The sequence below is a fragment of the Salmo trutta genome, chromosome 21, assembly GCF_901001165.1.
Source record: "Salmo trutta chromosome 21, fSalTru1.1, whole genome shotgun sequence".
In the NCBI taxonomy this organism is placed as follows: domain Eukaryota; kingdom Metazoa; phylum Chordata; class Actinopteri; order Salmoniformes; family Salmonidae; genus Salmo; species Salmo trutta.
This window is the reverse complement of record NC_042977.1, coordinates 28,351,254-28,375,419: the sequence shown is the minus strand read 5'-3', so window position 1 is coordinate 28,375,419 and position 24,166 is coordinate 28,351,254. Positions and strand designations below refer to the sequence as shown.

Below are 24,166 nucleotides of genomic sequence, written 5' to 3'. Positions count from 1 at the left end.
GTTTTTTATTTTACCAAGTAAGTTGACTGAGAACACATTCTCATTTACAGCAATGACCTGGGGAATAGTTAAAGGGATGAATGAGCTAATTGTAAGCTGGGGATGATTAGGTGACCATGATGGTATGAAGGACAGCTTAGGAATTTTAGTCAGGATACCAGGGTTAACACCCCTACAATAAGTGCCATGGGATCTTTAATGACCTCAGAGAGTCAGGACACCCATTTAGCATCCCATCTGAAAGACAGCACCCTACACAGGGCAGTGTCCCCAATTACTGCCCTGGGGAATTTTTTAGACCAGAGGAAAGAGTGCCTCCTACTGGCCCCCCAACACCACTTCCAGCAGCATCTGGTCTACCATCCAGGGACTGACCAGGACCAACCCTGCTTAGCTTCAGAAGCAAGCCAGCAGTGGGATGCAGGGTGGTATGCTGCTGGCCATGTACTGGCTGTACGCACTACCATCTGTAGTGCCTTGCGGTCAGAGGCGGAGCAGTTACCGTACCAGTCGGTGATGCAACCAGTCAGGATGCTCTTGATGGTGCAGCTGTAGAACCTTTTTAGGATCTGAGGACCCATGCCAAATCTATTAAGTCTCCTGAGGGGCAATAGGTGTTGTCATGCCCTCTTCACGACTGTCTTGGTGTGCTTGGACCATGTTAGTTTGTTGGTGATGTGGACACCAAGCAACTTGAAGCTCTCAACCTGCTCCACTACAGCCCCGTCGATGAGAATGGGGGGCGTGCTCAGTCCTCTTTTTCCTGTAGTCCACAATCATCTCCTTTGTCTTGATCATGTTGAGGGAGAGATTGTTGTCCTGGCACCACACGGCCAGGTCTCTGACCTCCTCCCTGTAAGTTGTCTCGTCGTTGACGGTGATCAGGCCTACCACTGTTGTGTCATCAGCAAACTTAATGATGGTGTTTTGGTTATTGAACTATGGAAAGTGAAGTGGATTTACACCCGGTAAAGGAATTACATCATGGATCCCTGATCGGTACTACACAGAAATGCATAATTATGGATATGAATGTCATTCTCCTCATGTTTCACAAGTTTGGACAGCACTGCTGAGCACAGTATAGTACAGAGCAGTACAATACAGCACAGCAGAGCAGAGTAGGGTAGAGTTCAGTACAGGTCAGTATAGTTCAGTACAATAGCGTACAGTACAATAAACTTTACTATACTCTACTTTTCTTTACTGAATGGTATTGTACGGTACTGTGCCCTATTCACTGTACTATATTGTACTGTATTGTACAGTACTGTGCTCACTGTACTGTACTGAGCTATCCAAACTGATTGGTTCAGATTTGGCACAGTCTGGTCCGTCTGTGGACATTAACATCCATGCCAGGGTGGACTGAGCCTGACCAAATGTCAACTACTTTTCAATGTCCATGGACATCCGGTGTCGTTCGATGCTCATTTGGTGAGGTTGCTGGTTACAGTAAATGGAAAGAGAGGGGGCTCATGGGCAGGGGTCAGTAAGATCCAGGAGAGGTTACATTAACTGGAGAGTGAGAGAGAGAGATGGGTTGTCCAGATTCAGACTGTTTTAACACTCTTGGTTTGACCACATTTGAAATTTTTGTCAATTTAGCAGACACACTTATCCAGAGAGATTTACAGTCTAAAAACAGTTATGAGCTGAACATAACAGTATGCCAGTGGAAGGGAGGACAGTAGCAAGTGACCCAACTGTGGTTTGTGACTATTAAGATTTCCCATTGTAGCCAATTCAGTTGCAGTAATTCTGTTACTGATGTTTTGGTAGTACCGTTACCAATTTGGTATCGAAATTACGAGTTTCAATCACTTAATAATTCATAAACAAAATTGATATCACTAAAATCACTATAACTAACTGATAGGTCTACCATTACTTGATACTTCTGTGAACTTTAGAAAATATATTGTGAGTTTTTGGTAACAGAATTACAAGGCAAACGACAATATTTCTTAAATTTACAGAAGGTAAACAATTTCTCAAAGACTAAATATGAGTGTTGATATTAGTTGGCAGGGGTCTTTACGTCAACATTATTGTGTTTGAATGTATTTCTGATACCTTTTATAATACTTTAACTGATAGATGTTTTCTAAAACCTCTGTTCCATCTGTTTATCCAGAAATCTGTCCCTTTACTTATGCCTAATTTTAAGATGGAAAATTGTTGCAAAATGTATCTTTGCCTTCATATCCCCAAAATATAGACTCTTTGCTTTCATTTCACACCAAATTCGGTATGATCCCATGAACTTCACATGTTGGTGCTCATGGCTCCTTTGATGGAAATGCTCTAGACAAAGTTGACAATTCTTTCAAAATACAGCATCATAAAATAATTGCGATTCCTGAATTATGTCCATTCTTCAACTGACTACTGATTTGTTTCACAGTAAAATAAAAGATTGCATTAAGGCCGCTATAATAAGACCACACAAACAGTATATGAATGTGCAGGGATCCACTGAATCTTGATTTAATTAGCTGCAAAGTAGGCTGTATGAGCATTTGTTGACAGAGAGAAAAAGTGGAATGTAACCGGCAGATCACAATGTTCGAAAACACATCCATCCATCTCATCCAAAAACAGACTCCCCACCCTCAACACACCCCAGCAGGCCATTCTGTGCCACACCCAACCCGAGCAAACATAACCCAGATTCATCTAGAGATACACTCCTTTCTCCTGCCTACCATTGCTATTTCCAGTGCCATGGTCAGGGATTATGTGCAGGATGTAAACATAGTGGATTATGAACAGATTAAATACCACCCAAAGGTAGTTATAGCCTCTACAGAATTTGTCAAATTACACATTGGGCGTATATATTCAATTGGGCAACATAAATAATGTGCTGTTTAGATTGTTTGTGTTATCAGCTCCCACCTTTGTGAACTATTCGTTGCAAGTACAATATTCACTCACTGATATTACATTTGCAGTTCAGATACACTATACATGTATACAAAGGTATGTGGACACCCCTTCAAAATAGTGGATTCGGCCATTTCAGCCACACCCGTTGCTGACAGGTGTATAAAAATCGAGCATACAGCCATGCAATCTCCATAGACAAACATTGACAGTAGAATGTCCTTACTGAAGAGCTCAGTGACTTTCAACGTGACACCGTCATAGGATACCACCTTCCCAACAAGTCAGTCAAATGTCTGCCCTGCTAGAGCTACCCCGGTCAATTGTAAGTGCTGTTATTGTGTAGTGGAAACATCTAGGAGCAACAACGGCTCAGCCACGAAGTTGTAGGCCACACAAGCTCACAGAACGGGACTGCCGGGTGCTGAAGAGCATTGCGAGTAAACATCGTCTGTCTTCGGTTGCAACACTTACTACCGAATTCCAAACTGCCTCTGGATGCAATGTCAGCACAAGAACTGTTCGTTGGGAGCTTCATGAAATGGGTTTTCATGGCCGAGCAGCTGCACACAAGCCTAAGATCCCCATGCGCAATGCCAAGCATCAGCTGGAGTGGTGTAAAGGTCACTACCATTGGACTCTGGAGCAGTGGAATCGCATTCTCTGGAGTGATGAATCATGATTCACCATCTGGCAGTCTGACGGACAAATCTGGGTTTGGCGGATGCCCCCAAAAATTATACCTGCCCGAATGTATAGTGCCAACTGTAAAGTTCAGTGGAGAAGGAATAATGGTCTGGGGCTATTTTTTAAGGTTTGGGCTAGGCCCCTTAGTTCCAATGGAGGGACATCTTAACGCTACAGCATACAATGACATTCTAGACAATTCTGTGCTTCCAACTTTGTGGCAACAGTTTGGGGAAGGCCCTTTCCTGTTTCAGCATGACAATACCCCCGTGCACAAAGCGAGGTCCATACAGAAATGGTTTGTCGAGGCCTAAGCGCCCAACATCAGTGCCCGACCTCACTAATGCTCTTGTGGCTGAATGGAAACAAGTCCCCCCAGCAATGTTCCAACATCTAGTGGAAAGCCTTTCCAGAAGAGTGGAGGATGTTATAGCAACAAAGGAGGGACCAACTACATATTAACGCCCATGATTTTGGAATGAGACGAGCAGGTGTTCACATACACTTCATGATCAAAAGTATCTTAAAAATACATGTTTTACTCACATGGGGTGGCAAGTAGCCTAGTGGTTAGAGCGTTGGACTAATAACTAAATGGTTGCAAGATCGAATCCCTGAGCTGACAAGGTAACAATCTGTCGTTCTGCCCCTGAACAAGGCAGTTGTTCCTAGGCTGTCATTGAAAATAAGAGTTTGTTCTTAACTGACTTGCCTAATTAAATAAAGGTAAAAATATATATATATACTGTACTACCTAATTAGCCCATCTGTGAGGCAGTAGATTCCACATTATTCCAATGTAAACCACTGGTCCTAGGGGGACACCTTGTGGGGATCAACACCACTGCATGAGGGAGTTTTGCAAGAGAGGAATTTACAATATTCTCGAGCGAAAAACTCACATCAGTGCTATTTTAGCTTGTTGCTGTTGATGACCTCATACCGGTAGATCATATTATGTACTTCCCTTATACTTGCACTATATCGAGATTTGATGTATACTTTTTTCTGATTTATATCCCCTCTTGGGGAATTTCAAACTGAAGGACAGATATGGGAGAAATATATTAAGGGTAACCCATTAGCCTACCGTGAATGGCGCTTCTCATGTTTTCCTGGACTGCTGACTATACTTACATAACAAGCCATGAATAATGATAGAAGCCTCTAGTGGCCAAAAGGCAGTTTTAGCATGGGCAGAGCCATTGAGTTTCAATGGCAATTCCCAAGCTGTCACATACGCTATAATGGCACAGACATAAAGATGAGTCCTCTATCTATCTTAATGTAACAATCTTATCATCATGACTCACAACCAGGCGGAATCTCATGCCTTGTTCAAAACTGGAAACTGAAATCGTCGACTTCCGTCTTCAGTGCATCCCGAGTAGTTTTGAACGCGGCACTAGTCTCAGCATTATTTTCTACAGACAAGTCTCTGACGCGTGTGCTGTGAGATGAGCAACAAGGAAATAGCTGTGTAAACGAAACAGTAAAATCAAGACAAGGGGCTCAGACTGTGTTGGTTCTCAGAAGCAACTGATCGTATGAAACTTCCCATGGAGCCAACAAATCTACAGGTATAGAGTAACTGACAACTTATGTGATTAGCTTGGTTGGCTGATGTATGTTTTATTGTAAATTATTAATAAATGTTTATGGGCCTATGGGTTTGATTCCACTTGTCAGAATGAGACTGTCAAGCTGTCTTGGGGATAGTGCCAACATAGAACTCTAGTCAAGCAAATGTTGCTTGTGTTCATGCTGTGTTGTTACTTTTGATCAGCTAATCAACTTGTTTATAGAGTAATAGACCACAGTACGTTATAAATAGAAGGTCTAAATGAAAAACATGCAAACAAGTAAAAGCCATTGTGAGCCACTTAAAATAGTGTTTAACTTTCACACAGCTAAGAGAAATTCCATAGTGGCTTGTGATGCTGATGCTCCATCCCATGTATTCTATTATCTAATAAGAGCATAAGAATTGTATGAGTCTGTCTCATTCAAATGAAGCAATGTAGACATAATAGGAAAATATGTGATGAACAATGACAGGGAATGATGCTGTGACTGAGTGCAGCAGTTCAACTCGTCCCTCTCTTCCACCCAACTCATCCCTCTCTCCTTCTCTTTTCTACCTTACTCATCCCTATATCCCACTCTTTTCTGCCCACCTCATCCCTCTCATCCTCTTTCAGAAAGCTATTGCTGTAGCACAGAAAGCCTCCCAGGAGGACCAGGCTGGGAACTACCAGGAGGCTATCAAATCTTACCAACATGCTGTCAAGTACTTCCTGCACATTGTAAAATGTATGTAACCATGACTCCTGAGGAAATGTCATACAGACATGATGACAGTCTAGTCTCTGAATATTACATTTTAGCAGACGCTCTTATCCAGAGCAACTTACAGTAAGTAGTGAGTGCACACATTTTCTTACTTTTTCATACGGGTCCCCCATGGGAATCAAACCCACAAACCTAGCGTTGCAAGTGCCATGCTCTACCAACTGAGTCACATGTCAATGAATGCTGATTAAGGAAATGCATATTATTTAGCCTACAGCTCGTACTTGCATGCAGCGGCAACAGGTAGCCTAGCGGTGAACAGCATTGGACCAGTAACCAAAAGGTTGCTGGTTCAAATCCCCAACTTGAAGAGGTGCGAAATCTGCCGCTGTTCCCTTGAGCAAGGCACTTAACCCCAATTGCTCCTGTAAGTCGCTCTGAATAAGAGCATCTGCTAAATTACAAAAAAATATATACTATTTAGGCCTACTGATAAATTGGAGCCTAATTTAGGTAATGGTCACTTTCTGGTACTCAGGGAGCCAGTGACAAACAAGGAGACAATACAATTAACTGACATACAAAATGGTGGAAAGATGCTTTTTTTATGAATCACAAGTTAAACAAAATAGTTTTGTAAAAGGGTAAATGTGTATTACAGTCTTGAAGACAGGCAAGCCACAAAAAAGGAATTTCACTACAGAAATCAAAATCAGGGTTTGGCTTAAGGCAACAGGCTACAGCCTACTGTGAAACAAAAGGGGCTTACAGTTTACCCATAAACAGGTATAGGCCTTATTCTACACCTATTAGGTATATTGTCACCACCTACTACCAAAGATGGTGGATAATTGAAGATCGTTCACTCAGGCCATTGAAAAAAAAAACAGTCTGCTTATTGGGTGACTCTCCCATAGACAACAGCTGGCTCTGGTCTGCTTAGTTTATTGACTTTGACCATTGAACCACAACAAATTAGGGAGTGGGATATCTCACTTCCTCTTCCATCTCTGGTACTACTCTAGCCTTGAGTTTACAGGCTACTGGTATAGCCTTGTGGTTCAGTTGGTAAAGCATGACACCAGGGTTGTGGGTTTGATTGCCACCGGAGAACCAGTAAGAAAAATGTTGCACTAACTACTGTAAGTCGTTCTGGATATGAGCGTCTGATAAAATGTAAAATACCTTGAGCCACTACCTGGGCAAAACCATTGCCTTAAAGTGTTAACCGTCTCTTCCAACTTCTCTCCCTCTCAGGTCAACCGCAGGGTAAAGAGGGCAACCAGAAGATCAGGGACAAGTGCAAACTGTACCTGGACAGAGTGGAAGAACTACAGGAGTATCTAGAAAAGAAAGAGGTTATTAGACGGTTGAACATTTTATAAATAATGTAGTCTAACGAGTAGGTCCAGTGTTATGCCTACTATCTATCTATATATATATATATTATTTATTTATTTAACATGAATCTGACCGGCAACTCTGGTAAGGATAAAGCTAATAGGAGATGTGCATATCCTTCACATGTCAACATGAATCATCCTTATCTGACCTACACATTTGACATTTCATCCTTCTACAATACAAGGTTGGATCCCAACCAACAATAAACCCCACTGAAGAAGAATACAAGGTGAGTGAAAAGATACTGATAACTAACCGCTTTTGTATATGTCTTAAAGAGCAACTGCCCCTAAAAACCAACTTCTCATTTAGAAAAGACTATGCCGCATCGATATGAGTCAGAAACATTTAGTCTACTGACAAAATTGACTAAAAATAATTTTGGTTATAAAGTCAGTGTTGAGTTTTGTGAGACTTGTGGTAAATGAAGGTTGGGTTTGTTTCAATCCTGCCCACAGCTGGCAGCACACAATTAATTATCAATTCAGAGTACAGCTTTACTCGACAATCTTAATGCCTGTGGTAAATTTGGTTTGACTTTGGATATCCCTATGGGGCTAGTTAGGGACCATCTGTAAATTACACAATGTACATGGGACAACCTCAAACCAACTATAAATTGTAGAAATTCATATACAAATATTGAAAGTATTTAATGAGAACTAAAAGGTGTGCAACATGAAAATATTGCCTCATTAACATTGTGTAATTTATTGGCAGTCCCTAACTAGCTCCTCAGATAGGCTATCAAAAGTCAAACCAATTTTGCCAGGGGTGCACACCAGCCAGCTGAAGCTAATTTGACAAATAATTTGTCTAACTCTTCCCACCTGTGAACACACACAAGAGACACCCACATCAAACCACACCCCTAAACCAACTCACCTTTGATGCCCGAAAGCAAAGCCAAATCAGAAAGTGCAGTCACCCTTTAAGGGTTGTCACTGGCTATATCTTAAGGAATCATGAAAACAAAAATGAGCTTTTTGGTCTTAATTTAGGGTTAGGTATAAGATTAGCCGTGTGGTTATGGTTATGTTTATAATCAGATGTTAAGAAGAGAAATGTTAGAAATAAGCAGGGTTTAGCCATAAGTATTACTTTGGCGCTGTGGTAACAGGGCTGCATGAAGTTTTAACATTCTGGGAAGTTCAATTGAACGGAAACGGTGCTGTACTGAACGACCAGTTGAAAAACGGAGAGGAGTTGAGGAACACTGTCAGCATGGCCACTGCCCTTTAAAAACAACACGTACAGCTTCAAGCCACACCCACCAAACATACCTTAAAGCCTGTTCAACAATGTTTTGTGGAAAAGTGTCATTCAGTACAAGTTGTTCCACAATGTAGCAAACTTTTTTTTTAACAACAAATCAATACAAGAAGTACATGTGGGAACACAAGTGTATATATAAATAATATACAAAGGACAATTGGGCTAGGGGGTACAATATCACATTACAATATCACATTACACAAGGTCTTTAAGGGACATACATACACTTATAATTCTAACGGCTTTTTTGTTCGAGTATTTAATTGTCTTAAAATATAGTTCAATTTCTTAAATATATAGTTCGAAATGTGGTGTTTTGTTTGTAAATTTACATTTGTGAATATGAAATTTGGCCAAAAGAATAATGAAGTGAATTACATAAAATTGTTTCAGCTAATTCATATCATAGGTAAAGAATCCAAGCAGTACATATCTCCACAATAGTGTAAAATCTTCATAAATGTGTTCAATTATAAATCTACTGATGTCTTGCCACAATTTCCTTAAATGAATACAATGCTAAAAAAGATGCAACATCGCTTCTGGGTGGTCATTACAAAAGGTACAATTTGAGTTCATGTTTTCCTTAAACTTCTTCATATAGTGGTTGGCAGGATAATATTTATGAACAATTTTAAAGGAAAGTTCCTTAATTTTGTTAATAGTAGGTATGTGTGTGGCAACATCCAAACTTTTTCCAACAGATATTATCAATCAAACCATTCCAATAAGGCTTGACATAAGGTATAGATACAACGTCCTGCTGAAACAAGGTTATTGAATGGACCAAAAGAGAAACAAATCTATCCTACTGATGAGTCAACAGGGTTAGCGGAAGGTAGGCTCTGAGGGTCAGGTCTTGACACGTTCCTGAATAATAAAGCAACACCTGAGGGAATGGCATCTAAAACAATTGAAAAATCTTTAGGTGTTACAGGGACCTTGTAAAGTGATAAGAATTCCTTACAACTAAGTAAAAAACCTTCTGCAAGTTGGCTCACCAATAGGATATTATTTCGGAACCAATATTCTAAAAACAAATTATTTTTATACAATATATCCCAATTATTCCATATACAGTTGAAGTCAGAAGTTTACATACACTTAGGTTGGAGTCATTAACTCGTTTTTCAACCAGTCCACAAATCTTGTTAACAAACTATAGTTTTGGCAAGTCGGTTAGGACATCTACTTTGTGCATGACACAAGTAATTTTTCCAACAATTGTTTACAGACAGATTATTTCACTTATTCACTGTATCACAATTCCAGTTGCTCAGAAGTTTACATACACTAAGTTGACTGTGCCTTTAAACAGCTTGGAAAATTCCAGAAAATTATGTTATGGCTTTAGAAGCTTCTGATAGGCTAATTGACATCATTTGAGTCAATTGGAGATGTACCTGTGGATGTATTTCAAGGCCTACCTTCAAACTCAGTGCCTCTTTGCTTGACATCATGGGAAAATCAAAAGATATCAGCCAAGACCTCAGAAGAAAAAAAATGTAGACCTCCACAAGTCTGGTTCATCCTTGGGAGCAATTTCCAAATGCTGGAAGGTAGCATGTTCATCTGTACAAACAATAGTACGCAAGTATAAACACCATGGGACCACGCAGCCATCATACCGCTCAGGAAGGAGACGCGTTCTCTCTCCTAGAGATGAGCGTACTTTGATGCGAAAAGTGCAAATCGATCCCAGAACAACAGCAAAGGACCTTGTGAAGATGCTGGAGGAAAATATCCACAGCAAAACGAGTCCTATAACGACATAACCTGAAAGGCCGCTCAGCAAGGAAGAAGCCACTGCTCCAAAACCATTACAAAAAGCCAGACTACGGTTTGCAACTGCACATAGGGACAAAGATTGTACTTTTTGGAGAAATGTCCTCAGGTCTGATGAAACAAAAATAGAACTGTTTGGCCATAATGACGTTAAGTTTGGAGGAAAAAGGGGGAGGCTTGCAAGCCGAAGAACACCATCCCAACCAAGCACGGGGGTGCAGCATCCTGTTGTGGGGGTGCTTTGCTGCAGGAGGGACTGGTGCACTTCACAAAATAGATAGCATCATGAGGTAGGGAAATTATGTGGATATATTGAAGCAACAGCTCAAGACATCAGTCAGGAAGTTAAAGCTTGGTCGCAAATGGGTCTTCTAAATGGACAATGACGCCAAGCATACTTCCAAAGTTGTGGCAAAATGGCTTAAGGACAACAAAGTCAAGGTATTGGAGTGGCCATCACAAAGCCCTGACCTCAATCCTATAGAAAATGTGTGAGCAGAACTGAAAAAACATGTGCGAGCAAGGAGGCCTACACACCTGACTCAGTTACACCAGCTCTGTCAGAAGGAATGTGCCAAAATTCACCCAACTTATTGTGGGAAGCTTGTGGAAGGCTCCCTGAAACGTTTGACCCAAGTTAAACAATTTAAAGGCAATGCTACCAAATAGAATTTAGTGTATGTAAACTTCTGACCCACAGGGAATGTGATGAAAGAAATAAAAGCTGAAATAAATAATTCTGTCTTTTAAGTTTGCTTAAAATAAATGCAGTTGACAGTGAGGACGTTTCCTTTTTTTGCTGAGTTTATGAACCTATCCTTGGTTATTAGTCTGAGTACTCAAGTATGTCTAATACTAGAAATAAATTACAAATGTCTGTTCCTCAAAGCTAGACTGTGTTCCATTAATGATTGCATCCATGACTTCTTCAATTATTTTTGCAAGTAGTAAGGCTAATGTCTTATAGGCACTGTTAAGAAGACAAATTGGACTCCAGTTAACAATGTAACAAACATTCAAGCAAACTGAACGCACCTCTGACGACCAGTTACGTAATTTCGTGTTCGCGTGAGCGTTCTACGGAAATCAACTACACATCTCATTATGTGTTTCCACTGGGATAGCACAGCCATAAAGTTAAAAAAAAAATTATATACCGTAAAAATTCGCGAAAACAAAATGTAAGGTTAAGCATTTACTTTTTGGTTTAAAATAATATTTTAATAAGATTAATTGTATAAATGGGCGGGGTTTATGACTGTGGCGACCCTGAATGTGGATTTCTTTTTTTACGCTTCAGTGTTATTCAACGACCTGAAAAAGGAAAACAATCCAGTTGATTTTAAATTAAATAGCGACTGATGGGCTGTAGTTTTAATTATTAACAAACACAAGGCCTGTTTTGCCCCCTTATTTTATTCGAAACTATTTTATTGACAAGTAAGTAGCTGTTATGGCTGCCAACAACAATTTACAGGTAAGTTGGGAAAACTGCCTACTATTGTAGCTAGTTAGCAACCCACACAGTTTAGCTTTCTAACTAACGTTTGTTCGTGATTCGTTTTTGGTTATCTTGTTAACTTGACCAACTTGCCGTTACACCAGTGTTGATGTGAGCCAGTTAACTTTACCGTAGCCATATAGCTACAGCTATGTTAGCGTGTTAGGTAACGTTAGCTAGCTAGCTGAATAACGGTAGTTCTTTTGTTACTGCAATTTGAGGACAGAGCAGCAACTAACGTTAACATTAGTCACTCAAATTCGTTGAAGCCTCTATAACTAGCTAACTTAACGTTAACTTTTACCAGAAACGTGATTGTATGCACGTTTCCTAGAAGCTAGTTACAGTAGCGAAGTTGACATGTTCATGTTGGTTTAAATGTGTACAATAATTGACCCCTTGCCTTGTGTTCTCGATGACTAGCGCTCCCCCCAGCAAGGCCAAGACAATCTGAAATGTCAAACTAGTATCATGATAATGTAATCGACTAGTTAACTATCTGTCTAACAAAACCTGTCGTGAGCTGATTGTTGATATCTAGCTAATTTGGTTCCCTGTCAGTCCAACTGTTTGTAGGAAGTGAAACTACAGCCACGCTCTCTTCGTTAACGTGAGATTGTGCACAATTTTGGGCTTCGAGGGGGAAGCAAATTAACAATGTTTTGGTTCGTTTCTAGCTTGTTAGCTAGCTAATGCTAAATTAGCTGGCTAGCCAGTTCAATGAATACCCATATCACACAACGTTAGCTGACGACGTCTTAACTTTAGATCATTAGTATTCATTATTACAGGAAAATAAACTCGCATGAATTACAAGTTAATGGCGAGCTAATGACAGAAAATAGCCTACGCTTGTGAGTGTGACGATATAAAAGCAGGGCATTCCCCGGAGAGTTTTAAAACTTGGGACACTGTCGTTGGCCTAACGTTATATCCTAATTTGATTTTGGTGCAGGTCATGTTGTTGTTCACATTACCGTCACTGGTAAACACTATTTCAAATAAAATCAATGTTTGTCACATGCACAGGATACAGAAGGTGTAAACGGTACAGTGAAATGGTTACTTGCGGAGTGGAGTCTTGTTTAGACAGTTATCTAGCTAAGCAATGAACCATAATCCCAACTCATGACGTTACTACCCTGCATAAATCTGCTGGCAGATAATATTAACAAACTAGGTTCAATGTTAGCTAACATTAGGCTATAACTAGCAATGCAGATGGCTCTGAAATACAAATATTACTACACAGATCATACACGATAACTTAGTTAGGGAGCCAGCTAGCTAACAGTACGCTTTAACTTGAAAAGGGAACAGCTTTCTGACAAAATTAGACATTTAGAATATGTGAAAAAAGTAGCTAACTAGACTCTGTTTTACACGAATACATGGATGAACGCTTCTCCCTCTGTCACGGATGCCATGGTGGCCCTTAGTTTGAAGATAAAATCCAGAGACCAGTGTTTTATACAACAGCCTTTTGTGTGTACTCTTTGACTCCCTCTTCATATTTGCAATCAAACGCCAGAATTTTCTCCATCTAATCCTTAGCTATCATACTCTGCTTCCATCGGACATTCCACTGATTTCAAAACTTGATCCTCCAGAAAGCAAAGAGCATTTAAAACAAAAAAAACATGTTATAAAGGATTACCTACACGTACTGAGCAGCTCATTTTATAGACAAACGTGCTACATGCAGACCAATCCGAACTCCTCTCGCCATATCCAGTCCAAACATTATCACAGCTAATCATGGCTAGCAGGAAAGTCCCTGTCTTGTTCTGTGGCTAAACCAACTAGGCTTGTAATTTAACAATTTGTTGTATTTACAGATGGCATACAAGTTTGTTATTAAGGCACATGAATATTGTTCCAGATGGCATTTCTGCCAAACTCATTTTAATAAAAAAAATGTTTACATTCAAATGCCTCTCCTGTGAAGTAGTGACATGCGACATGCCTCGTTTCCTGATAAGAAATATGTGTGTGGTCAAATGAAATAAAATAATTAGACCCTAATCAATTGATTTCACATGTCTGGGTATACAGCTATGCATCTGTGAATCAGAAAACCAGTCAGTATCTGGTGTGACCACCATTTGCCTAATGCAGCGCAACACATTTCCTTCCCATAGAGTTGATCAGGCTGTTGATTGTGGTCTGTGGAATGCTGTCCCACTCCTTCAATGGCTGTGTGAAGTGTCTTGATATTTTCTGGATACACGCTGTCGATCCAGGGCATTCCAAACATGCTCAATGGGTGACATCAATCAAATGTATTTATAAAGATCTTCTTACATCAGCTGATGTCACAAAGTGCTGTATAGAAACCCAGCCTAAAACCCCAAACAGCAATCAATACAGGTGTAGAAGCCCGGCGGTTAGGAAAAACTCCCTAGAAAGGCCAGAACCTAGGAAGAAACCTAGAGAGGAACCAGGCTATGAGTGGTTGCCAGTCCTCTTCTGGCTGTGCCGGGTGGAGATTATAACAGAACATGGCCAAGATGTTCAAATGTTCTTAGATGACCAGCAAGGTCAAATAATAATCACTGTGGTAGTCGAGGGTGCAACCGGTCAACACCTCAGGAGTAAATGTCAGTTGGCTTTTCATAGCCGATCATTCAGAGTATCTCTACCGCTCCTGCTGTCTCTAGGGAGTTGAAAACAGCAGGTCTAGGACAGGTAGCACGTAAGGTGAACAGGTCAGGCTGCACAGGCAGAACAGTTGAAACTGGAGCAGCAGCACGGCCAGGTGGACTGGGGGACAGCAAGGAGTCATCAGGCCAGGTAGTCCTGAGGCATTGTCCTAGGGCTCAGGTCCACAGAGAGAGAGAATTAGAGAGAGAGCATACTTAAATTCACACAGGAGACTGGATAAGACAGGAGAAATACTCCAGATATAACAGACTGACCCTAGCCACCGACACAAACTACTGCAGCATTAATACTGGAGGCTGAGACAGGAGGGGTCGGGAGACACTGTGGCCCCGTCTGACGATACCCCCGGACAGGTCCAAACAGGCAGGATATAACCCCACCCATTTTGCCAAAGGACAGCCCCCACACCACTAGAGGGATAACTTCAACCACCAACTTACCATCCTGAGACAAGGCCGAGTATAGCCCACAAAGATCTCTGCCACGGCACAACCCAAGGGGGGGCGCCAACCGGGACAGGAAGATCACGTCAGTGACTCAACCCACTCAAGTTACGCACCCCTCCTAGGGACTAAGCCAGTGACTCAGCCCCTGTAATAGGGTTAGAGGCAGAGAATCCCAGTGGAGAGAGGGGGTAACCGGCCAGGCAGAGACAGCAAGGGCGGTTCGTTGCTCCAGTGCCTTTCCGTTCACCTTCACACTCCTGGGCCCAGACTACACTCAATCATAGGACCTACTGAAGAGATGTCTTCAATAAAGACTCAAAGGTTGAGACTGAGTCTGCATTTCTCACATAGATAGGCAGACCATTCCATAAAAATGGAGCTCTATAGGAGAAAGCCCTGCCTCCAGCTGTTTGCTTAGAAATTCTAGGGACAGTAAGGAGGCCTGCGTCTTGTGACCGTAGCCTACGTGTAGGTATGTACGGCAGGACCAAAACGGAAAGATGGGTAGGAGCAAGCCCATGTAATGCTTTGTAGGTTAGCAGTAAAACCTTGAAATCAGCCCTTGCCTTAACATACTCACATGTCTGGTGAGTATGTAGGCCATTGAAGAACTGGGACATTTTCAGCTTCCAGGAATTGTGTACAGATCCTTGCGACATGGGGCTGTGCATTATAATGCTGAAACATGAGGAGATGGCGGTGGATGAATGGCATGACTATGGGCCTCAGGATCGCGTCACAGTATCTCTGTGCGTTCAAATTGCCATTGATAAAATGCAATTGTGTTTGTTGTCCGTAGCTTATGCTTGCCCATACCATAACCACACCACCACCGTGGGGCATTCTGTTCACAACGTTGACATCAGCAAACTGCTCGCTCACATGACGCCATTCATGTGGTCTGCGGTTGTGAAGTGAGTTGGACGTACTGCCAAATTCTCTAAAACGACGTTGGAGGCAGCTTATGTTAGAGAAATTAACATAACATTTTCCGGCAACAGCTCTGGTGGACATTCTAGCAGTCAGCGTGCTAATTGCACCCTCCCTCAACTTGAGACATGGCGTAGTGTGACACAACTGCTCGTTTTACAGTGGCCTTTCATTGTCCAGAGCACAAGGTGCACCTGTGTAATTATCATGCCGTTTAAGCAGCTTTTTGATATGCCACACCTGTCAGGTGGATGGATTATCTTGGCAAAAGATAAATGCTCACAAACAGGGGCGTAAACAAATTTGTGCACAACATTTGTGAAGCATTTTGTGCGTATGGAACATTTCTACGATTTTATTTTAGCTCATGAAACATAGGACCAACGCTTTACATGTTGCATTTATTTTTGTTCAATGTAGTTATTTTTATAAAATAAGCATCAAGGTAGGTGCAAGATAATTATTTAACATGTTTAAGTGATTGATAAAAGACCGAACTTGAGCAAAGGTCATTAAATAATCAATATTGTGTTGCGCCTTGAACCAAAACTCTTTAAGTTGTTGTATTTAGCTTTTTAAAAACTTTTGATGGTCTTTATGCAGACTTCTATATCAAACATCATTATGTTGAATTACTCAGACAGTATTTCAAGTTTCTATGAATATATAGCTAAATTAACTTCACCTTTTTTATGACTATTTTGTCATTTACCCAGAAAGTAATATATGGGGCCAGGAGAGAGCTGGTTAAGGTTTGTTTAAAAAGTCAGGCCTCCCGAGTGGTGCAGTGGTCTAAGGCGCTGCATCGCAGTGCTAGCTGTGCCACTAGAGAGCCTGGTTCGAGTCCAGGCGCTGTCGCAGCCGGCTGCGACCGGGAGACCCATGGGGCGGCGCACAATTGGACCAGCGTCACCCGGGTTAGGGGAGGATTTGGCCGGCTAGGATGGCCTTGTCCCATCATGCTCTAGTGACGCCTGTGGCGGATCAGGTGTACGGTGTTTCTTCTGACACATTGGTGTGGCCAGCTTCCAGGTTAAGTGGGCATTGTGTCAAGAAGCAGTGCAGCTTGGTTGGATCGTGTTTCGGAGGAGGCAGGCAAAAACCTGAAAAAAAATCGAACCAGGAAGTGGGAAGTCTGGTGCTTGTAGTCCTTTCAAGTCATTGCCTATCGAACACACAGTGACTTAGGGTTCATTTTGCACTTCCTAAGGCTTCCACTAGATGTCAACAGTCTTTAGAAAGTTGTTTGAGGCGTCTATGATGAACAGAGAGCGAACAGAGGAAGTTGGAAGTTGTTGACTCAGGAAAGCAAATTAGTTCATTGGCGCGCATTCACATGAGAGTTAGCTGTGTTCCAAAACGTTTTTCAAGACACTGGAATCGTCCGGTTGGAATATTATTGAAGTTATAAGTTAAAAAGGCCCTAAAGATTGATGCTAAACAACATTTGACATGTTTGAACCAACGTAAATATAACTTTTTTTGACTTTTCATTGTGAAATTTTCAGCGCGCTTCCTACACTTGGAGTAGCTTACTGAACGCGGAAACAACAAGGAGTAATTTGGACATAAATTATGGACTTTATCGAACAAAACAACATTTATTGTGGACCTGGGAGTCCTGGAAGTGCCTTCTGATGAAGATCATCAAAGGTAAGTGAATATTTCTAATGCTATTTATGATTTTAGATGACTCCAAAATGGCGGGTATCTGTATTGCCTAGTGTATTTTTCTGAGCACAGTACCCAGATTATTGCAAAGTGTGCTTTCCCCGTGAAGCTTTTTTGAGATCTGTCACAGCGGTTGCATAAAGGAGATGTTCATCTATAATTCTTTGAAAACAGTTTAATATTTGATCAACGTTTAGGATGAGTATTTTTGTAAATTGTTGTGCTGATTCACCGGCAGTATTGGAGTCAAAATATTTTCTGAACATCACGCGCCAATGTAAAAGGCTGTTTTTGGATATAAATATCAACTTGATCGAACAAAAAATGCATGTATTCTGTAACATGATGTCCTAGGAGTGTCATCTGATGAAGATTGTCAAAGGTTAGTGCATAATTATAGCTGAATTTCTGGTATTTGTGACCTGTGTCCTTGCTAGGAAAATGGCTGTGTGGTTTTTCTTGTGTTGGCACTGTCCTAACATAATCTAACTTTATGCTTTTGCCGTAAAGCCTTTTTGAAGTCGGACAACGTGGTTACATTAAGGAGACGTGTATCTTTAAAATGGTGTAAAATAGTCGTATGTTTGAGAACTTTGAATTATGACATTTTGTGGTTTTGAATTTGGCGCTCTGATTTTTAACTAGCTGTTGAATAGTGTGAACCGTGGGTGGGACACTAGCGTCCCACCTGCCCAAGAGAGGTTAAAAAGCTAAGGTTTAAAGTGGGCTTCTTTTTTAGAAATCGATGTTGCCTCTACATGAACAGCAGGAATCAGATTGTGCAGTCAACTTTCCTGCCAGTTCTTGACTTTGGTGACACCATTTACCAGAATGCAGCAGCCACTACTCTTAAACCATTGGGTGCTGTCTGCCATACTGCCCTTCACTTTATTACAGGTGACAGTTTTAGTACTCATCACTGCATCCTGTATCAGAATGTCGCCTGGACCTCACTAAAGTCCTGTAGATCACTTAATTATTCCCTTGTTTACAAAGCTCTGCTCCACAAGCTTCCAACATACCTAATTTCCCTTTTGAAATATAAAAATATGAGATACCAAATCGATTCGCAAGGTTGGTTAACTCTTCAGGTCCCGCTTGTCTCCACAACGTTTAGTAAATCCGCCTTTAGGTTTAACGCACCACAGTTATGGAATACCTGTAATAAAACAAATTACACATGGCTTCCCTGGTGCCCACAGGGCAGTTTAAAACGCTGTTAAATTAGTTTGCTGAAGTGTGCAAATGTTTCAATTGACTATTACATCAGGTTATTACAAGTTATAATGTATTTTTAGCTGTCTTGTAGTTTTATATTTTGGTTATGTTGATGGAATTTTTGTCCTCTGGGCACCATTGCAAATGAGGCACTGGTCTCAATTGCCCCCCCCCCCCCCCTCCCCCCCACCCCAAAAAAACCTGTCTCGGAGTCTGTTTGGAATAGGCTATTTCTTTCTCACAGAGGAACAACACGCCACGTGTGATCACGCTCTCCATAGCCGATGGAAGTAAGACCTTTAAACAGGTCAGGGTTCACAAGGCCGCAGGGCCAGATGGATTACCAGGACGTGTACTCCAAGCATGCGCTGACCAACTGGCAAGTGTCTTCACTGACATTTTCAACCTGTCCCTGACCGAGTCTGTAATACCAACATGTTTCAAGCAGACCACCATTGTCCCTGTGCCCAAGAACACCAAGGTAACCTGCCTTAATGACTACTGACCCGTAGCACTCACGTCTGTAGCCATCAAGTGCTTTGAAAGGCTGGTCATGGCTCACGTCAACAACATTATCCCAGAAACTCTAGACAAATCAAATCAAATTTATTTATATAGCCCTTCGTATATCAGCTGAAATCTCAAAGTGCTGTACAGAAACCCAGCCTAAAACCCCAAACAGCAAGCAATGCATGTGAAAGAGGCACGGTGGCTAGGAAAAACTCCCTAGGAAAAACTCCCTAGAAAAGCCAAAAACCTAGGAAGAAACCTAGAGAGGAACCAGGCTATGAGGGGTGGCCAGTCCTCTTCTGGCTGTGCCGGGTGGATATTATAACAGAACATGGTCAAGATGTTAAAATGTTCATAAATGACCAGCATGGTCAAACAATAATAATCATTGTAGTTGTCGAGGGTGCAACAAGCACGTCCGGTGAACAGGTCAGGGTTCCGTAGCCGCAAGCAGAACAGTTGAAACTGGAGCAGCAGCATGGCCAGGTGGACTGGGGACAGCAAGGAGTCATCATGCCAGGTAGTCCCGAGGCATGGTCCTAGGGCTCAGGTCCTCCGAGAGAAAGAAAGAGAGAATTAGAGAGAGCATATTTAAATTCACACAGGACACCGGATAAGACAAGAGAATACTCCAGATGAAACAGACTGACCCTAGCCCCCCGGCACATAAACTACTGCAGCATAAATACTGGAGGCTGAGACAGGAGGGATCAGAAGACACTGTGGCCCCATCCGATGATACCCCCGGACAGGGCCAAACAGGCAGACCCACTCCAATTTGCATACTGCCCCAACAGATCCACAGTTGATGCAATTTCTATTGCACTCCACACTGCCCTTTCCCACCTGGACAAAAGGAACACCTGTGAGAATGCTATTCATTGACTACAGCTCAGCGTTCAACACCATAGTGCCCTCAAAGCTCATAAATGAGCTAAGGACCCTGGGACTAAACACCTCCCTCTGCAACTGGATCCTGGACTTCCTAACAGGCCGCCGTCAGGTGATAAGGGTAACAACACATCCGCCACACTGATCCTCAACACAGGGGCCCCTCAGGGGTGTGTGCTCAGTCCCCTCCTGTACTCCCTGTTCACTCATGACAGCACGGCCAGGCACGACTCCAACACCGTCATTAAGTTTGCCGATGACACAACAGTGGTAGGCCTGATCACCGACAACGATGAGACAGCCTATAGGGAGGAGGTCAGAGACCTGGTTGTGTGGTGCCAGGACAACAACCTCTCCCTCAATGTGATCAAGACAAAGGAGATGATTGTGGACTACAGGAAAAAGAGGACCGAGCACAACCCCATTCTCATCGACGGGGCTGTAGTGGAGCAGGTTGAGAGCTTCAAGTTCCTTGGTGTCCACATCACCAACAAACTAACATGGTCCAAGCACACCAAGACAGTTGTGAAGAGGGCACGTCAGAACCTATTCCCCCTCAGGAGACTGAAAAGATTTGGCATGGGTCCTCGGATCCTCAAAAGGTTCTACAGCTGCACCATCGAGAGCATCCTGACTGGTTGCATCACTGGCTGGTATAGCAACTGCTCGGCCTCCAACCGCAAGGCACTACAGAGGGTAGTGAGTACGGCCCAGTACATCACTGGGGCCAAGCTTCCTGCCATCCAGGAACTCTATACTAGGCGGTGTCAGAGGAAGGCCCAAAAAATGATTAAAGACCCTAGCCGTCCTAGTCAGACTGTTCTCTCTGCTTCTGCACAGCAAGCGGTACTGGAACGCCAAGTCTAGGTCCAAGAGGCTAAGAAGCTTCTACCCCCAAGCCATAAAACTCCTGAACATCTAATCAAATGGCTACCAAAACTATTTGCATTGCCCACCCCCTATTTTACGCTGCTGATATCCTCTGTTTATTATCTATGCATAGTCACTTTAACTCTACCTACATGTACATAACGCCTCAATTACCTCAACTAACCAGTGCCCCCGAACATTGACTCTGTACCAATACCCCTGTATATAGCCTCGCGACTGTTATTTTACTGCTGCTTTTTACCTAACACTTATTTTTTTTAAACTGCATTGTTGGTTAAGGGCTTGTAAGTAAGCATTCCACTGTAAGGTCTACACCTGGTTATATTCGGCGCATGTGACAAATAAAATTTGATTTCGCCAATGGAATAGGTATACTTTTCTACTATGGGGAGTATTAGGTTGACATAGGCTGGTGATTTTACTGTTTGTTACTAGTCTTGTTTCCAGAGGAAAAGTAAATGTGGCAGTTAGCATCTAAATTAGGTAAGATGTGTAACCGTTATCTAAATGTGATTTCTGACCATTATCTAAATGTGATTTCTGACATTGCTGAGCACAATGGCTGGACGCCCTAATCCGGTTATGCACCCAATGCATATGGGTCCGGTAAATTTCTCAAATGTCGGTTAACAAAAAATTCTGCCGGTCAAATATCCGGCGCCACATTTTCCTAACAGATATTCTGCTTCAAACCAAGTCTTTCAGTTGATTTGTTCACATAATTTTGTTAAGCTTAGCAGTAGCATTTGAAACAAAACAAAGCGGTGCATTAGTCTCTCCTGGCCCCATATACTTTTTTCAGGGTAGATGGAAAATGGAAGTCCAAAAAACAACAACATCCTTAACATTTTATTTGGGCCTCTCAAAACACTAATTTAAACATCTTGGCTCTGGAACAATATTTTGTTTCATACCCTCAGCATTTTATAAAATAATGTGCTTTAACTTTAGCAGGCCTTTTATCTGAATGAGCAGCCTGGTCTCACAGACTAGAAATAACATAGTAAAGTACTGGACACCAGTGTCTTTGGGCTCCCGTGTGGCGTAGCAGTCAAGGCATTGCATCTGTGCAAGAGACGTCACTGCAGTACCTGGTTTAAATCCAGGCTGCTTCACATCCGTCTGTGATTGGGAGTCCCATAGGGTGGCGCACAATTGGCACAGCGTTGTCCGGGTTTGACCTGGATAGGCCGCCATTGTAAATCAGAATTTGTTCTTAACTGACTTGCCTAGTTTAAAGGTTGAAATGTAAAAAAATAACACTCAAATTAGTATGACATGTTAAGTTTGGTATGGTTACATAACGCGAATGTCTAGCAACCCAAAGGTTGTGAGTTTGAATTTCATCACAGACAATTTTAGCTAATTTGCAACTTTTCAACTACTTACTACTTTTTAGCAACCTTGCAACTACTTGGCATGTTAGCTAACCTTTCCCCTAAACTTAATCATTTTAGCTAACCCTAACCTTAAAACCCTTTTATCCTAACTCCCAAATGTAACCCTAACCTCTAGCTACCTAGAATTTGTAACATATCATATATTTAGCAAATTTGTAACATAATGGGTGTTTTTTTTAATTTTTTTTATTTGTATTTATTTTTTTTAAATATTTTTTTTACATTTAATACGAATTGTAATTAGTAACATATACTAAATGGAGTGTCTCGGATTTACACTATTTACACTACCGGTCAAAAGTTTTAGAACACCTACTCATTCAAGGGTTTTTCTTTATTTTCCCTTTTTTTTTTTTTTTTTTTTTTTACATTGTTGAACAATAGTGAAGACATAAACTATGAAATAACACATGGAATCATGTAGTAACCAATTTTTTTTTTAAACAATTCTAAATATATTTGCGATTCTTCAAATAGCCACCCTTTGTCTTGACAGCTTTGCACACTCTTGGCATTCTCTCAACCAGCTTCATGAGGTAGTCACCTGGAATGCATTTCAATTAACAGGTGTGCCTTAAGTTGTGGAATTTCTTCCGTTAATGTGTTTTGAGCCAATCAGTTGTTGTGACAAGGTAGAGGGGAGGGGTGTATACAGAAGATGGCCCTATTTGGTAAAAGACCAAGTCCATATTATGGCAAGGACAGCTCAAATAAGCAAAGAGAAACGACAGTCCATCATTACTTGAAGGTCAGTCAATCTGGAAAATTTCATGAACTTTGAAAGTTTCTTCAAGTGCAGTCGCAAAAACCATAAAGCGCTATGAAAAAACTGTTTCTCATGGGGACCGCCACATGAAAGGAAGACCCAAAGTTACCTCTGCTGAAGAAGATAAGTTCATTAAAGTCATCAGCCTCAGAAATTACAGCCCAAATAAATGCTTCACAGAGTTCAAGTAACAGACATCTCAACATCAACTGTTCAGAGGAGACTACGTGAATCAGGCCTTCATGGTAGAATTGCTGCAAAGAAACCACTACTAAAGCACACCAATAAGAAGACTTACTTGGTCCAAGAAACAGTCTAAACTGCCTCAACTACTTCAGCAAAATTAATTCTTTGTCGGGGGCTTCATGAAATGGGTTTCCATGGCTGAGCAGCCATGAAAACCCAGATCACCATGTGCAATGCCAAGTGTCGGCTGGAGTGGTGTAAAGCTTGTCGCCATTGGCAGCAGTGGAAACGCGTTCTCTTGAGTGATGAATCAAGCTTCACCATCTGGCAGTCTAACGGATTAATCTGGGTTTGGCGGATGCCAGGAGAACACTACCTGCCCCAATGCGTAGTGCCAAATGTAAAGTTTGGTGGAGGAATATTGGTCTGGGGCTGTTTTTCATGGTTCGGGCTAGGGACCGTTAATTCCAGTGAAGGGGTATCTTAAAGCTACAGCATACAATGACATTCTAGATGATTCTGTGCTTCCAACTTTGGTAACAGTTTGGGGAAGGCCCTTTCCTGTTTCAGCATGACAATGCCCCTGTGCACAAAACGAGGTCCATACAGAGATGTTTTGTCGGGATCGGTGTAAAATAACTTGACTGGCCTGTACAGAGCCCTGACCTCAACCCCATCAAACACCTTTGGGATGAATTGGAGCGCTGACTGCGAGCCAGGCCTAATCGCCCAACATTAGTGCCTGACCTCACTAATGCTC

General features: G+C 41.8%; 1 protein-coding gene across 2 annotated transcripts in view; it reads left to right on the top strand.

Moving 5' to 3' along the window:
* The first annotated feature begins 4,916 nt into the window (after positions 1-4,916).
* The window catches only part of LOC115157108 (vacuolar protein sorting-associated protein 4B), a 32,267-nt gene continuing 13,017 nt past the window's right edge, over positions 4,917-24,166 (top strand). Inside the window, exons 1-4 of one of the 2 annotated variants that reach the window (XM_029705052.1) lie at positions 4,917-5,156; positions 5,778-5,889; positions 7,126-7,226; positions 7,457-7,501. In XM_029705052.1, the coding sequence (XP_029560912.1) occupies positions 5,124-5,156; positions 5,778-5,889; positions 7,126-7,226; positions 7,457-7,501 (291 nt within the window). In that variant the 5' untranslated portion in view covers positions 4,917-5,123. Of the gene's footprint in view, positions 5,157-5,777; positions 5,890-7,125; positions 7,227-7,456; positions 7,502-11,566; positions 11,810-24,166 lie in introns of those variants that run through there. The other variant, XM_029705053.1, reaches the window with a different exon arrangement.